The sequence below is a fragment of the Gymnogyps californianus genome, chromosome 2 (genome assembly GCF_018139145.2).
Source record: "Gymnogyps californianus isolate 813 chromosome 2, ASM1813914v2, whole genome shotgun sequence".
NCBI classification, from domain to species: Eukaryota; Metazoa; Chordata; class Aves; order Accipitriformes; family Cathartidae; genus Gymnogyps; species Gymnogyps californianus.
In genome coordinates this window covers 124,162,550-124,180,571 of record NC_059472.1, presented here as the reverse complement: position 1 = coordinate 124,180,571, position 18,022 = coordinate 124,162,550, and the positions used below count along the sequence as shown (strand labels likewise).

General features: G+C 35.8%; 1 protein-coding gene across 5 annotated transcripts in view; it reads right to left on the bottom strand.

The window, feature by feature from the left end:
* Window positions 1-908: 908 nt before the first annotated feature.
* SLC4A7 (solute carrier family 4 member 7) overlaps window positions 909-18,022 on the bottom strand; it is a 94,399-nt gene continuing 77,285 nt past the window's right edge. For all 5 annotated transcript variants that reach the window (XM_050892568.1, XM_050892572.1, XM_050892570.1 and 2 more), the window contains 11 exons: window positions 15,944-16,049; window positions 13,860-14,021; window positions 12,752-12,865; window positions 12,158-12,319; window positions 11,648-11,899; window positions 9,373-9,441; window positions 8,744-8,917; window positions 8,262-8,393; window positions 7,420-7,517; window positions 5,527-5,634; window positions 909-2,280 (listed from right to left, as the gene is read on the bottom strand). In XM_050892568.1, coding sequence (XP_050748525.1) covers window positions 2,199-2,280; window positions 5,527-5,634; window positions 7,420-7,517; window positions 8,262-8,393; window positions 8,744-8,917; window positions 9,373-9,441; window positions 11,648-11,899; window positions 12,158-12,319; window positions 12,752-12,865; window positions 13,860-14,021; window positions 15,944-16,049 — 1,459 coding nt within the window. In that variant the 3' untranslated portion in view covers window positions 909-2,198. The remainder of the gene's footprint in view (window positions 2,281-5,526; window positions 5,635-7,419; window positions 7,518-8,261; window positions 8,394-8,743; window positions 8,918-9,372; window positions 9,442-11,647; window positions 11,900-12,157; window positions 12,320-12,751; window positions 12,866-13,859; window positions 14,022-15,943; window positions 16,050-18,022) is intronic.

Genomic DNA, 18,022 nt, shown 5'->3' with positions numbered 1-18,022 from the left:
GGGTAACGCTACGTGAACTGCTCAAAATATCTTCCCTCTCTGATTCAGCAAGAGCTACTCAGTAGTCAACAACTGACATGCAGATGTGTATTTTTTTTTTTTTTTTTAAATAATGCAGAAAGTTTTGGGAAACCATCTGCTATAGTTTCAATATCTCAGTTTGACTAGAGGGAAAACATGGGTATTTTCTGAAAGAGCATATACTCAAGGCACAAGCTACACTATTATCTAAGAATAGAGGAATGTCTATACAGGTCATTACACACTATAGGTTAAACTGGTAACGCAGACCTCACTTGCTTTGCCACTGACCTGAGCCTTTGTGTAACAGTTTGGATACCATTATTTGTATTGCTGTACACTATGATTTACTTTCTTTAAACTGTCTTCTCGGAATTCAGCCAAATGAAAAAAGAAAAGATGGGGAAGGGGGAAAAAAAAAAAAAAAAGAAAAACATTATTTAGTTATGTTACATTTAAAGGGAACAGTAACAGTCCATGTAACTTAAATGCTATTTTTAAATGTTGCTATTTATTCCCACTGATGGCTTTATTTTTGTAATATACAATTATCTTCTCTCCAAGTGACACTCAGCTGAAGAGCACCAAAATTCCACCTCAAGTGGTATTTTCAGATGAACTCTACCCTCCTCCAGAATCAGCTCCTTTTGCAGTTGTTGAGAATTTTATCATGTAGTCTATGGTAAAACTCGCAACTTTGCCAAAAGCAGAATTAAGCAAACAGCATCTTCTAATCTTAAATGAGCACAGATTCTAATTAAAGCTGTTGCAATACATCCAGAAAGGGCTAGTGGCAATTCAGAATGTAAAGAGATCATTTCAGAAATTAAAGCCAAAAAACTAAGGCGTTAGGCAAAAAAAAAAATAATGGAAACTGCGCAGGTAAGTGATCAAGATTTTCATTTATACATAAAATTCTCATTATTTCAAATATTATAATGCTAAACACTAGAACTTGCAAATGTAAGTACAATAAATGCACTGACTGCATCTTTATCAGTAAGCCCCCAAAATTCCCATTTATTTTAATAAATGAATAATTATTTTTCATCTTACATGATAAAAATTTATACTAATTAAAATAAATAAAATGTTTAAAAATAAGTTGGTGTGCTATTATATATGCCCTTTACAATGGAGAGGATCAGAACTGTACAAACAAATACCACAAGCAATTTGTAATCCATAAAATAATACTGATCATAAACCTGTTACAGAATTAAACTACAGCTAATTTAATCAAATACACAGTAAATTTAAAAATTAATTAAGCAAGAAATATGTTTGATGAGGACATGAAATACTCTAAAGTTTCAGTCAGAGCTGAGTAAATCAGACTCTGAAAGTCCGTGGAAAAAATGTAAGTGAAAACAGGAACAAAAGAATTCAAGAGTACTAGTGTGGTAAGTATGTATAACTTTCTATAGACCAAACTGCTGTCTGTAAATCCAATTTATATTGTGTAAACATGGAGTGTCCAGAATGGCAAATACTGACTTGGGACTGTAAGTACAATTACTGCACTCATACTGTTACTGGACAAGAATGAAAAATCAAGAGTGAATTTAAAAAAAAAAAAGTAGCAGAATAGGGTATTTATAGGTATTTTAAGGGTTAACTAACCACCTGACTTAGGGCTCCAGGCCACTTCTGTAAAACAGGAGAAACAGAATCCAGAAAACACTAGGATGTAGTGGAGACATAAAACACAGTAGTTCTTGTCAACAGCACATTAATATTTGTTCTATGAAATCACAAAAAAAGTATACCCTGCGAAAACAAGCAGTAATTGCCTGCATGGAAAACAAACTTCTGTAGCGCACATTATAAACAGAGGTATTGCAAAATTTTAAGCAATGTGGACCAGTAATCATCAGCAAAGGCTGACTTAACTTTTATGCACATACTGATTATTGATAATAATATGCATTCATTACAATCTTCCTATTTAAAAATGAAAATAAAATTTCCAATAAAATAAATAGCTGAAGTGTGATTACCACTCATCTTACTTGTAGGAAAATCTTGGCATTATGCAAGCTTATCTACAGTGCCCTAAACAATGGCAGAATTAAATACATGTCGCTCCTTAAATTGGAAATCACACTTCCATGGTATAATAACCTACAGTGATATATACACACACACAAATACACGCCATCCCCCTTGGTTCAGTTCTATAAAGATGTTTCAGCATCCACATATTTCACAACAGGTGAATCTTCCACATTTATTTTCACACTTTCTGGTTTTTCAGGGCTGTTTGAAAGCAAAGAGGAAAAGGTAAGGCTTGGTTCACTTTAGTGAAGGTTAATTTTCAAACATTTTATACTTAACAATGAACATTGAAAGTATTTATGTAAGGATACTGTTATGATGATGGATTTCTATTACATTCTAGTAACTGTTCAATACTATTCACAGGAACAGTACAAGCCTAAAGAGAGAAAACACCAAGATCTCATCTATAAATACCATTTCCAGTCCCACTGCTTTTATTGATTCTATCTATTTCAAATTGTTTTCCAAAACATCTTTAAAAAAAACCAAACAAAAAAACCCAACCACCACCCCAACAACAACAACAACAACAACAACAACCCACAAAACTGTCTAGTTAAAAATACTCAAAAATACATAACAAGCAATATTATTAATACTGGTTAATTGTTGGGCAGGGAAACAATTTTGTTCACAATACAAGACTAGGAAAACATTTCAGTCTTTTCAAAATGGGGAACCACACTTGTAACAACAGTAGAGGACAGTTAGCCATCTGCATAAGCATCCATTCAAGTGGAAGACCCTAAAGACAACGGGCTGACTGGCATATGAACAACTGACACACTTAGGGACATGGCCACCAAACAGTGGCTTATCCAAGGACAGAAAGGAATGTCCCGAGGTAGTTACAGGACTGTAGAAGAGAAATTGGAACAGCATAAGAGGGAGGATTCTCTAGGCATGAATTTTAGAAAAGACGACACATCTGTGGAGTTGCTTTTTAAGGCAAGAAATGTATTAGAAATTCATGCAAAGAGAAAAAATCTGGGATTCCTTAGAAAATATAAATGTGCCTGGACTCTGCAGAGTCTACAAAATATGAGAGATGGTGGAGGGAGAAAGAAAAAGCCATCTGGATCAGTTCAGGAAAGAAAAAAAAAAAATGTAAAAAATAATTTTTAAAAAAGATCATGATTTTTAAGAAATAATGCCAATCCACATGACATGTCGTCTGGAATTCCAAAAGACATTGCTTGCTTCAAACTCCATCCTATTTGAAACCTATACATCTGAAAATAGCAGTGCCTACAGAACCATTTTTACCACAGCACTGAACATCTGTCCATACTATCAGATGAAGACTGTTACACAGAAAAACCTTAACAGAACTGAGATGAAAAATTTACTGGGAATTTCTTTTGACCCAGCAGTGGTGACACCTCTAAATCTCTCTGGCACCCACTATAGAAGAAAGGGTAGCAAATACCTCAAAACAGCAACCAATTGACTTAAGGCTCAAGGAAGTCCTGCCTTCTAACATTTTCCAGATCCATGCAATATCAGATTGCCTCTTGAAAGAGATAGTTTCTGGCATCAGCGTCTTTCATTTTCAATTTGTAGTCTTAGCAAGTTCCCTTCCAAGACGGAATTTTTACCATACTAATCTCAAGCGGGGCATGTTATGGAATCAAAGTGAAACGTCTTATAGCAAAATATAAAAAATAGATGGAATACTGCATATGACCTAAGTAGATCAAAAAACATTGCAAACTGGTCAGAAGCCTAATTTGCTAGCGCTGCATGTAATTCTATACTAACTTATATCTACTCAGGAAACAGGAAAGCGCAAGATGGAGTTGTACTAACTTCTAACTGCCTGAAAACCAAATCTAAAAATTTTTATTCTGCTGGAAAGAGAAATACTGGTCTGTATCTCTTCAAGCCTTATACACCCAATGACTATCAGATAACGTCCTAGAAGCATCCACAAATTCTGTAACAGGTTTCTGAGAACTTAGTGTGAAAGAAAATAAACAAAATATGAGGGTATACTGACACACATACTCTGTTATCTATCTAATGCCTCTATTACCTATCTTCCTGACAGTCTAGCTCATGTGGTACTCAAGTTTTAAAAAATGTTTTAAAAATGTTTATTTAAAACATGTATTTAAACATTGTGAAGTGTTTAAACAATAGAGGCTGAAGATTCACTGAAAACGGTGCCTGCACTAACGAGTCTCTTCAGCTTTTCCTATTATAACACCTCCAAGTTCTCTCCTTGTCTCCTCCTTCACCCTTGGTTGACCTACTGTTGGGGCAAAACCAACCGTATTTCCATGCCTAGTTTGGAGCAATGCATGTGCTGAATAAACAGATGGTATACAAGTGCTAAGTGGTCAGTCACTACTGCTGTTTCCATGATGCAAGCTCAACAGTACCCAATAGCTTGGACAATGACGTATGAACACTCCCCTCACCACCAACTCTGCCACCAAGATGTAATTTTATACAAAACTTGACAATTTTGTATCTCTGAGATCTTCCTTTGACAGATTTGGCTGAAAGGGATCAACCAAAAGAAGATGCATGTACAGACAGCAGGATTGCATAAGCTTAGTTTTCCGAGTCAACTGGGCCCGTTCTCCCCTCTTTCCTACATAAAAACTACTAAGCAATAGTTGCATTGTGATGGAACAGTGCACAGATACCAGTCCCTATAAATTACAAGCCTTTCAGGAATTTGGGGATATTCCATCTAAATATTCAGGATTTGCTTTGTTTCCCTTGATAGATTCAGCCAGACAGGGAAGAAACTAGGATAGAACAGCAGAATGATGCATGGCACACAGACTTTCTTGTTTGATGGGGAGCTCACCGAGAAGGAGGCTCCTGGCCATCACAGAAGATGCATGTCAGCCTACAGGAAATGCTCATAGCACCGAGGACTCCTAATCTGTCCAATACTTCATTCAAGTATATTTCATATCCAGTGAAGATAATACTTCAGCCAGGTTTAATTTTTAGAGATTAAAAATGAGCTGGGGAAAAACAAACCAACCAACCCACCCACAAAAACAGGGGGCAGATCTTAGGGCAGCATAAAGCAACAATGAAAGTGCTGGACTTACCTTTTATTCCCACTGGCATTTGTAATGTTCAGGATCAAACAATTCCCATGCTCATATACACTCTAGAAAAGCTTTTAGAAACCCTAAACCCATCAGAGTAGCATACAATTGTATTACGCAAATAAAGTGTAAGTTTAAAATTGTAATAATACATTTAATAAAATAATTGGAATTCCTTATAGAAATTGTTTAACTTCAGAGTAAAGAGCAAAAATTAAGTTGAAATTCAAGTTCCTTGAAAGTAAAAAGTTTACGCAGATTTACAAACCATGTATGCTCATTTTTTTGAGATACATTTCAAGAAATACAAGTATAATTATTAGCTGCTAAACACAAGATCATAGTTAGAAAATGCGTGAGTAATAGCTACCTCAGGTTAGCTCTGGTTACTTTGGCATTCTCAGTACTCATGGCAAGAGCCTTCCACTGTGCAGTTTTGGCCATTTCGTCTGATATGTTTACAATTGAGGGATCAACACTAAAGAACAAACATACTTTCTGGTTAGTATTCAATACCTTGCAACAGCATTATACTTATTGTCACTCATCATTCACATCAGTTGTGCCTTCTTTCAATATTTACACAGCCACAAGTTGAGTTCATCTCTTAAAAACTTATTTCAACAAAAATTTGAAAATTTAACTCACTAGCACTGCCTTAATCATATAGCATCTTAAAACAGTTTTTCACATAGATACCACTAAGACATTCAGAATCTTTGAGAGATATCTCATTTCTAAATTACCTGTAACTTCAGAAAATTCTTTTGCCTGCTCAGAAATAATGGAATGAATCACACTGTTCTGCTAAGGCTTTCATAAATCAGAATTATTTTAAGTTGTTTTCAGGAAATAATCAAGGGCAAAAGAGCAGATGTTAATAAAATTTTGAAACTGGTAACTCAGTTGAGATTTAAAATTAGTAAAAATCTAGAAGTCTCAATATCGAGACAGATTTCAAGTTAATTTTTTTCCTGCAGAGCTTTATTAGGCATTTTTCAAGGTTTTTTTGCCACCATCCCCCCAAGTTCTGAAGAAGGTAAGTTCACCCTCGCAGATGGTAAGCTTTCAAAACCTATTTCCCCCTTTGCCCTCCACACATTTATATGTACAGCAGATTTGGGTGTCGTCCGTAGATACGTTTTCTGTTCTGTTCCATACTTAAGCTTCAGAATCCACCCCAGGGTATCTGTAAGAGTTCTTCAAATCACATAGAAATCTTTCAAAGCCATTTTTCCTCAGGAATCCCCACAAGATGCAAGACAGTGAAATATATAGGAAATACACATGCACACAGTTGATGAAATCATAGTTCTACCGTGAGAGCAATTAGCAACTCAAATGTTTTTTAAAAAAGCTTTGGCATTTTCATTTGAGTTGTTAAAGTCTGATTAAGCCTGCTCTCAGAGTAGACAACAGCAGTCAGCAGGAGTATCTGTCTAACCCAAAAATCTGCCTGTTCCCGACTCAGATCAGGGTAGACCTGACACTACCCTAGATCTATACAGGAAAGCCAATTTTCAACCTAGGAACCCTTAGTATTAGAGAGGTAAAAAAAGCTGGCAAGCTATTTATCTGCCACATCTTCTGGGTGTGTTGAACAGTTGCAGAATACCTGACAACTAAGCTGAATACATCCCCAGTAAGGGAGATACATACTGAGACAAAACACCTTCCACTGCTGAAGGAACTTTCCATCAGAGAAATTCCAGCATTTCCTTTTCTGGAAGAGAACCGGTAACCCTATCCTCACTTTCAGAAAATGACCTTTTAAAGTAAAAATGGCTGCCTGTAAAAAGTTTTTTTGTATCACAGAAATTACAGTCTTTAGCCCCCACTTAAATAAACCATCAAAGAACTGCACACTTAGGCTTTTCTGAAAAATCCAGCTGGCTGGTAAACACACGGCTCAACTGATGCTATTAGTTGCTTAATATTCAGTATTTCATGCACAGTAACACACAAGTATTCCACGAAAACTGACCAAGGAAGCTTCTTCACCTTGAGTACAGCTGGTCGAAATTGAGTCATCTGATCTGTTCAAGATGGTCATGTAAATTTATAATTAAGATGCAGTTTTAAAGAACAATGCAACATAAAAATGCTACTATAGCACCACGAGATATACCTTCACACTTCCTAATCATGGCTGAGTTACAAGCTTGGGAAAAAAATTAATTCAACTCATACACAACCAACTTAATATAAAGCAAATTACAGCACATGATACAAAAACTCTTAAAAGACTAACATTTTATTATACCTGTATTTTAGGGTTTTTATAGGAAAATCCAAATTTGCTTCTCCATATGCAAGGTGTACACTTTTGTTGTCCTCTGTCTGAAGCATTCTCTCTGCTTCCTGTAAATTCCAAGTAAAAAGTTTATAAAATTACTCATGCAGCAGAAATCAAAGAAGTATCTCATGCTGACAGTTAATTTCCATAGTGGTAAGGGGCATTTCCCTGTAGGTACTGGAGTTGAGTGCAGGAGATATAGTTTAACACCTTTTTTCTAAGAAGTGTTTTATCCAGGTAAGGGGGATAGGGGAGTGGGGAAGGAGGGTGTTACAAGTTTTGTAAGGAATTCAGCTAGCTGGTTTACAGTTAGGTAAGACTTTTATGGAGAAGTTATACAAGCTATATTACTATATTATTGGTAACTAGCAGTTGGTTTTAACTACAGCTCTGCAAACACACACAAGCAAAATGTCCCTGATACAGTGAACAGTTTGTGATTAATTTAAGCCAGGTAAAGATCCCTACTCCACTGCGTTTCTCTCTGTCTCCCTTTTCTCTCCTTCTAACCTGATGAAAGACAAAGAAAACAACATTTTGTGCTAAAAACTGCTTCTTTCCACTTCGCTTGCTAATTTTAATCACAAATAAGAGTCATGGCTCATAATAGCATCATTGAAACAGTGACTTTTCCTTAACTTAACTGCGAGTAATAGTTCCTCTAGCATTAAATCGCATTAGTAAAGAATTTCAAAACATATATTTGGTATATAAGGTCATATGCTCAGGCCACTTAAAATTCCTTTACGTCTCATTGAGTATTTTCTAGTTATTTACAACATGCTTAGTTTGATTGTTTTCACACTTACTGCTTTCTCTTTTTTCTTTTTGTCATCTTCTTTCTTCTTTTTACTTTCTGGCATAAGATCATCAAGCCAGCTAAGCTCTCTTTTGGTGAAACATAAATCCATGAGCTTGCGAACAAACACTAACGCTAGAACCTTAAGGGAACCATAAATGGAATCACTTACATTAAACTATTTAAATGAACAAAAATGCACATACACTTTTAGTACATTCAGAATCTTTAACTGAAGCCCTTTTTTGTAGTACTAGTTTTATCTTACCACAAAGTTAAATAATTTCCACTTTCAATAGCTATTCACAACTCAATTGCTTATTTTCAGGAAATGGAAAGCCCTTGTGTTTCAAAAGCGAACAACTTGTATGATGAGTTCTTTTGTTTCTTTCCCACTCCCTTCTTTCTTAAGGCAGCAAATATGTTCTGAAGAGGTCCTGGATGATACACTTGCTCTTGGTAAATTATTAACTTGTAAAACAGAAAACTTACCATCATAGGGAAAACAACAGCAGCTGCAGAGGCTTTAATCACCCACAACAGAACTAGACAAGTGAGCTGAACAACTGTAAAGATATGGACCTTCCAGAGTGGCACATAACGTAGATAAATCAGGTCAGGCTGATGTTTGGCGGGCATTCCAAACAGTTTTATACGGTCAAAAAACTGCATTGAAAAATAAAATTATCCTTCAGTTAATTATTTTCTTCCCCTCTGGAAGGAAATAAACATTTTTAGGGGACTCCAGAAACATAAATTAATCCCAAATAAAATACTAATGAAGGACACTGAACATTCAAAGGGGTGGGGCTGGGGGCTGTTTTGTTTTGTTGGTTCCCCCCCCCACCCCCGGGCCCTCATTACTACTACAATATTTCAGAATATTTCAGAAAATTTTTTGCTCAGCTACACTACTGAAAGAATAAACGCAGAAGAACTGAGAATTGAAGGCACAACACCCTAAGAACAAATATCGGAACATGACACTCAGGAAATTATCCTACATACTATTCAGACAATATGGGCTAACTTTATTGTTGCTCACATAAAGTAATGTGTTACAGTTTCCTTTTCATTTAGTGTTAAACAAAAGCAAATTGCTCATTAAAATCAGACTTTACCTGAATGCCTTTTAATGAAGATACTCCCATGTAAAGAAAGACACCATACAAAACTGGCATTGGAATAAACTGGGGAGGAAAAAAAACACCCACACAGTTACTTGTGGTATCAGTATAGCATAACATAGCAGTCCACATTAGTGAAAGACACAGACCAAGTTATTTTTTACTTTATGTTTTACTTAAGTGAAATCTGTAAAAGCTGAGGCTATTTATAGAAAAAAATATATGCATCATTGAGCAGCAAAAAAATCTAGAGCTAACAAAACTATCACCAGGATTAAAAAAGTAGTTCAGTCTTGACTGCCCATTTTCATTCAATTTTCTAGGTTGCAACCAAGGTTTCTATTAATGCTAAGTATGCTGCTTTATGTTGCTATCTGATAGGAACTGTATTGAGACTATCAACCTCATGAAATTGCCATATGAAGTTTTACTTTTGGTCACTAATCCTGTATTTCTGGAGCAGATGAAACAAAAAACCCACCATACCTACTGAGCTATGAAAATCTGCTAATTATTCAGGGCTAAATTTTGCTCCAATAAGAAGATCAATTTAAAGCTTACTAAGATAATGCATTTGTCCACTGATTTCAGTGGCACTTGCATCAAACCTCTACAGCTTACACAAAGCAAGCAAAGTTTTCTTTGCTCCTGAATTCGTGAAACTCCTGAATGAAGGACAGCCAAGATACAATTCGAAATCTTAATAAAAACTGCTGCTATCAAGCCTTAACAAAAGCCTTTACTGAAACTTAGTGTGGAATAAAACTATGCCTTAGGGATTCATTCCTGCATATGTGTGCGCGCACACACACACACACACAAAAAAAAGCTAGTGTCTTCACTGTAAGCTCTATAATTTGACATTCTAGTACTTCATTTATGTTAACTTCTACTGCATTCAGTCAGTATAAATCCATACATGGAACAAAAGCGCAGCAACCTACAGATGTAAGGCTTTGTTCTCCTTCCTTCTTTTGAATAGTAATAGCCATTCACATTGAAAAAGAAAAACATTTCATACAGAGCAAATAGTAATAATTCCATTCCTATTACCCTTGGTTCCATAAAAAATAAAAGTATTTGTTTCTAAGAATCAGCTGTTAAAATGTGGGGTAAACATCTAGCTTCAGCAATCAGCTTTTGAGCAACAATAAATCTATTTAAATATTTCTGATTGATCACTCGCATTATACAGCTGAGCTCTTGGCAGCTCTTCAACGAGAGATTGTCAAATCTGCATACTCATTTTTAATAACTGCTACTGCCTTATCGTTTTCAGACCTTTACATTCTTTAACACATACAAATGGTCAACTACTAAGAATTTATAATATGTAGCTCTAATTCCTAAACTATAGCTGTGTGTTCATAGGTTTATTTCTTCCCATAGGTTAATTTCTTCCCATAAACTTAAACAGCCATTAGAAGCTACCTGTTTGTGAAATGACCTGTGATCTGTCTTTGAACAGACTTTTACAAAGTTCTTTAAAGATACTAGCAGTTATGCAATTCATGCCATATCTGCTACTTTGGCAACAAAGACATTTTTTTCATTTTTCCTTTTAGCTATTGGATTTGAAACAACAAAGCGGAAGTTGAACGGATTTTACTGAAATCTGAGTAAGAAGCCAATTGAACTGATTCATTTTCTTCCAATAAAATCTCTGGAAGGGCACTATGGATATGAATTAAGAGACAAAGTGTGAACTGAGGCCACAATATGACCTGCAGAAGCTCTATTACACCGTGATGATGCATAAAATAATCTTGACACTTTAAACATCAAAGGAAGTTTAATAAGCTGAAGGTAAGAATGAGAAGGTGAACAATGTCACTTCTGATGATAGCTTTTTAAACCAGATGTTTCTGTTTCTTCTGCTACATTATATTACTTCCGCTCAACTTTGTATCTTTATCACACTCCTTTTCTCTCTCTTATGAACTTCGTAAGAACTACAGAAGAACTATTTTAGGTAACGTGGACTCGAGAAACTAAAAAATAGCTGGCAACAAAATCGGGTAACATGGACAAAGGTTGCTTTCTTCACTACTCACTACATTTCTAGCTTGCTCAGATTTCATTTTCTTACATCTCCCCCCATCGTTTCTATTCAACAAACATCTGTTGTTAAAAAGGCAATTTGAGAATGAGTCCAGGTATATTTTACTTAACATAATAAAACTTCCTAACATTATGAAATGCTGAATCACAATATCAAAAATCAAAAGCACAAAGAAAATACAAATATTTTGGAAAAACTGTCTTTTACCTTTAACACAGAGGTCATGAACACTGACAGCCCCATCAGGACAAAAATCATCAATCCTGTCACTCGCTGCTCCCGGATTCCCAAAAACTTTGGTTGCTCTCCTGGTGCTGAGCATTCAGATTCAACTTTCAGGCTATTAACATGACTTATAGACAAGACAGTTGCAGCAACAAACCATGGTAAGCCCATGATAGAACATATCCCCAACATAACACCAACCATGAGGAGATCAAGATGATAACCACAGCCTTTCTGTAAAATTAAGCGAACAAATTATTTGATAAACTTCCTATTTATATGATACCATATTTATAACTTAGCTGGTAAATAACAGGTAACTACAAAAGTTAGATACTTAAGAATGTCCACAACATTATATTTGTTCTTTATTAGTCAATACATACATTTATTTAGTAGCTGTTGGTAATGTTTCACAGACTTGCAGAATGAATCTGATTTAAAATAAACTTGACTTACACAACATTAGAGTTTTGTGAAAATGACTTTTACCTTCAGCTTATGCTCTTTCCTGTTTATAATAACAGCTGTTATTTGTTGATCCATGAAAATGAGAATGGTACAGAGTAAAGCAGGAACAGCAGCTATCAAGAGTGTCCACCAAGGATTGCCTCCCAGAGGATCTATGAACCATCCTCGGTCTTTTTGGGTAGGCTAAAAAAACAAACATCAACAATAATGACTAAGATAAAATTATTGTTACAAACAGCTGCAATGAACAGATCCACAGTCTCTTAAATATGTGTTTAGATTTTTTTCCAATGGCTTTGACCAAAAGACTACTTTAGCTGTTACATGTGAATGTGACATTTATATGGAAAAAATTAAAACAAATCCATTCCATTCCTTCATTTCTGCACATTTGCACAAAAGAACGCTTCCTTTTCAGTGACATTATAAGATAAAGCATAACTTCTTCTGTCAGGTGAGACATACATCCAAAACAGAAAAGGGAGATTACTTCATCAACTACTTTGTAAGTAAAAAAAGATAAATTTCTGTTTCTATACAATTCCATTGTTCTACTGTCTATGAAACTGCAAGCATTTAAAAAGTTAAGTTTTTTTAAAAGGTTTTATTTCTTACTTCGAATTTCTCTGGAACATGAAGCTTAGGAGAAGGTACTCCTACAAGATAGTCAATCAAAACCATGATTACTATGGTCAGAAATACTGCAAAGTCACTGATGGTAGAACGCACCTATAAAGAAAAGACTTGCGTTAACCCTTGCTTTTTCATTGTTATAATTTGCATGTATAGAAAGACAATTTTCTCCCCTATGAGTAGTGAATTCTATTTATATTATACTACACCACTGAACATTATATATATTTTCTTTTTATTCTAAAATTTAAGCTGCCTACCAGCATAGGATGGAGTTGCAGAAGGTAAGTATTCTGTACAACTGTTCATCCGATTATCTCATTTAAAAAAGTGATCTACTGCAAGAAGCAAATTACTTAAAATAACTCCTTCCTCATCTTCCTGTCCCCTCAACCCTATTAGGAGGCTGGGCCATCACAGCTAGTCTCTTTGTAGCTTAATTCAGTAACATCACTGAATTGTTCTGAAATCAATATTCATACATTTGATGTTTTAATATCTAGGAGGGGGATAATTTGCAACAGATTCAGGTTATCAAAGATGACTTTATTAAACATTAGAAGCACACTGTAGGGATGAGCTGAGGTTTATAGAAGATCTAACCGCTTTATTTTGGATAGCAGAAGTTGTGTAAATCAGTCCAAGGATAATCATTGTATTAGCCTCTATTAGAAACAGTAATCCCCTGAGGAACCACTCAGAACCCTTCATACGTCAGCAGTGTGGGGAAAGCAATCAATTGTTCTGTATGGCTAGGTGAGAAAAACAGCAGCAGTATTATCTCTCCAAATGATACCTGGCAATACCCATTAATATGGGGAGATGGATTGCTTAGGTCTTCTAAGGTTTAGAACATCTTGTTGTAACTATAGGAAAGTAGAGAATAAGCACTGAATTTTCTGCAGCCAATTTCTTTCCTCTAATGTCTTCGGTTTTTTTAATTATTAGCCAATTTTCTGTTTTTAATTTCTTTTTCTGTCTTGAAAGAAATCTCTCAATACAAAGTTCTGAAGCAAAATAGAAAATTCAACTCCATTAGTTATACTAACGTATTCATCACAAGATAACAGTAGTCTCTAGTCAGAATTACCTTAGTTGGGAAATAGCGTTTGGTCTTGAACTGCTTAAGGAAAGAGGAGAGGAAAAATGTTGTAAAGAATAATATGACAGACCAGAAGAGAACATCTGGAATATATGGTCCATGACGGCCACAAGCTGATCCACGAAACACACCATGAAAATTTAAACATTCCTGCAAAGAGAAAAACTCCTTAAATTTCTACGTTTTATTCATTTAGTACATTCAACCTAACTTGTAGCTTTTTGATATAAAACACATTTTAGAACTTTCACAATCCCAAAACAGGGGTTCTTTCTTTCCTTCATCACTGCCTCATCCTGAAATGCCAAAAACGTGTGCTGTCTGTTCCAGAAGAGCCACAGTAGCCATCACTGATTATTTCACAATGCCAAAATGCTGGGAGATGCCAAAGAAGAAACAACTTCTTTATATTCATCTCATTTCTATTCTATTTCTTAAAGCATCACAAGATTGAATGTATAAATACAGACTGAGGACTAAGCCCAGGAAAAACAGACCATCCAACATCAACTTTCAAGTTAACAAACACAAAAAAGGATCTCAGTTTCTCCCACCTCTTTATTCTTGACTTTGTTTTGTCCTCACACAGTTAAGGAAAAAACAGACTCTTACAAAATGACATTAACCCAACCGTAAGAAAGAAAGTTTCCAGTAAAGTAGAAAAGCATCATAAATAATGGATTTGAACAACAAAGAAAACAAATTCAGACAATCCCTATCCAAAAGGCTCACGGAAATGCAAAGTAAAGAATTAGAGCAGACACATGGACTAAAAGGAAAAAAACAAGGAAATAAATCAAATAGTTGGAAGCAGCACTGCCACAACCTAGTTTTTAAGTTAAATTTTCAATAAATTAACCTGTTTATGACAAAAATTCTCCCTGTTAACAAGCTACTTTGATTATAAGCACCACCAAATCCTGGATCAGTTCTGTCTCTCTGGGAAGACTAAAGATGCTGAAGAGAATGAAAAGATATATAAAATAAATAATAATATAAAATAAATACAAAAACTAAGTCCAAGAGAAACTGCCATCCTAGGTGATTATGATAGACTAGGAGCCATTGGGGGTACACAGAAAACACTACAGCTAAAACTCAGGTAAAGCACTGAGGTTTTTCATAGCATTTTTGCTGTGCAAAACACCTTCTACTTTCAGCGTGAACATCTAGGCTCACACACAAGGAGAGCCCATACATGGGTACCTACTGCCATTTTACATAGCCTAAGATGGCCAAAGCAGGCACACGCAGCTAGCAAATGCAACACAAAATCTATAGCAGATCCAAATCATTCAAGATGTAGGTGGAAACCAGATGCCAAGGTATGCAAAAGGGCTGTAGATAGCTGCATTTAGGCAACGGAATCCCACTCAAGGAACTACTACTCAGCAAAAATGTTTCTTCCTAAAAGCCTTCAGTATCACTTCCACACGATAATTTTCCTCCTCTTCACCTACCCACAAAATCAGATATTGTTATGAAATATCCAGTTCAGAAGGTAATGCTTTCAAGCATATTCTTTCAAATAGCTCTTCCTCTTTTAACCTGCAATTTTCCAAGTAATTCTTTTCTTCCAATCAATATGTAGGCAGTTTCTTTGATTCTGTTGTAGTTTTATACCTATGTCTAACAAACTAATGAAACATGTTTGCTACTACATTTTAACTGCAGATTCTATCTTCACATCTTCTTAAAAACATTTGTTCATCCTTTCCAGGAAATTGAAGGAAGCAATCTCCTGTTTATTCACCTCATCATATTCATCTGCACTTCAGAAAGAAGACTATTCTGCCTACCAGTATTAAAGTGGCTACCTCAAGCAGACATTTATGATATTAGCATTTACTGCCATGGACTCGCTCATCCAAACCACTACAATGACTGTTTAAAGCATTACAGCAGAAATAAGAGAGTTCAAAAATACAGTTTTAAAGAAAACAGTCCAGGTTCAAATCAAGAAAGAAACCAGATGAAAAATATTAATCAAGACTGGTACTGTGTGGGTATTTCTTTTTTATACATACATATACACACACACATATATACACACATAGCTTTTAGATACTCACAGAAACTGTAAGGTTACTCCATGCTACATTTTCCAGAGACTTATTCATACGCCTCCACACCTGCAAAGTTTCATTGCTGGGCTTCTCAGGCTCAGAACACACACATCTGAAGGGAAGAAAAAAAATAATTTACATGCTTTTAAGCCACACGCGCCAAAATGCAGCGATTTGCAGTAATTTCAAAAATCCTGAAGAGTTTAAATCAGAGGTTACCCAACCTTATATGAAAGAAGCAAAAAGACTCCTCCTTACATGACAGAACTAGGATTTGGGGGCGGGGGGGAGGCGGGGATGAAGAATCAAAGAAGCAACTGCTCAGGAGGTTTAACACATTGGACCAAAAAAAACAAACCATGTATTTTAAAGAATCAGAAGCAGGCAAGATGTTGAATTAACTATATGACTGATCTGCCAGTTTTTAAATAGAATGACACCTGAAAAATAAAATGAAATAGATAATATATGCAGACTTCTACATATTGTGAATAAAAAGATGAAGATAAAAATCCAAATGACACCACCCTCCCTATACTAACATATAGTGTGTTATTTCTAAAGATTTCTACGTAGCTGGACTAACTTGGCGCAAATAGTTTTCTATGACTGCATACAAATTAAGGTTTTTAGATTTCTATACAGCACAACATCCCACAAGGATTCAAACTTTAGTTCGTCTTACTGTGCACCAACATAAGAGAAAACAGAGAGACTGAAACCATTTCATTTTAAAAATTGGTGTAGATGACACAGTTTCAGCAACTCCTTTTCAAACCAGACAAGTCATTAGCCTCTAGATGTTTACAAGTCTTTTCTAAAATACTGGTAGAGTTAGCCATTTATCTTGCATTTGGCACGCCTTCTGATCTACACATGACCAGAACTGGTCACCCTGAATTAAGACACCATTTTTGAGTATGTAGTGGGCTAACTGAAGATGTAAATGCATAAACTGCTCAGATTTAAAGCAACTGCATACATGCATTTTTAATAACTCTTTGAACAAGTAAAAGTGCCCCTCCCTACTGCAGTGGTTCGCAAACTTGGACTGCAGAATCCTTTCTGTCAGACAGGTTGACAGAAGTACACATCAGTAAAAAAAAAAAAAAAAAAAAAAAAATCACAACACACTGAATATTGATTTAATGGGATACAAGCTATTCAAGTACACCAAACCATAAGCCTAACATGTAAGCATTTATGTAGAAGAGGAGAAACAGACAATAAGCCAGAAATAAGTCTTTTTCTATGAGATTCATCTAGATACTGAAAAAGAAACAACCATGGAAGGGCAAACTTGCATTCTGATAGTGTGAAGGTAAAGGAAAAAGCACTAAACGTGCATGTGCAAAAAAATCTAGATTTGCAAAGCACAATGTTTAGGGAACTTAAAATAAGAAATAAATATACTTTCTTTTGATAACTGAATCCTAAAGTAACAGCAAAAGGAAAGAGGAGAAGATTGGAAAGCAGTAATTCCTATAAGGTAGTTGCAAACACAGTAACTTAAGAATCATCAGAAGAGACAGGAATTGCAACAGTAAGTATGATGAGATGAAAAGAAAGCATCTTTAGTTGTTGGTCAAGGCAGTAACATGAACAAGCACACCGAAGGAAGACTGACAGACAAATTTCTCAACAAATGCAATGAAGATAAAGGATGCCACAAAGTAGATAAGTGGAAATCCAGAAAGAGAAAGAAAAAACAGAAAATGTAAGAGTATTTGAAACTGTCTTCCGGCTCACTGGCTGAAGATGCTTGTTCCGCACCTTCTCCCCCATTTGGGGAACTGGGGGGGGGGGGGGGGGGAAGGCTGTATCTCCTACAGGTTTGTGATTGGGGGGGGGACGACGACAAACCAAAGCTGAAGCCTCTGACACGTCCTGAAAGACATGTGTGACACCTCACAGAGGTAAACCAAGTAAATGTCACACCTTCCTCTCTCCACCCTCATGGCCTGCCTGTGCTAGTGTAGCAAAACACAATCAGGGGCAAGGGTCAGAAGACCTACAGAACAGTTTCTGGCACATTAGTGAATTTAACATGCTCACAGAGGAGTCCAGTGAGGTCCCAGAACCACC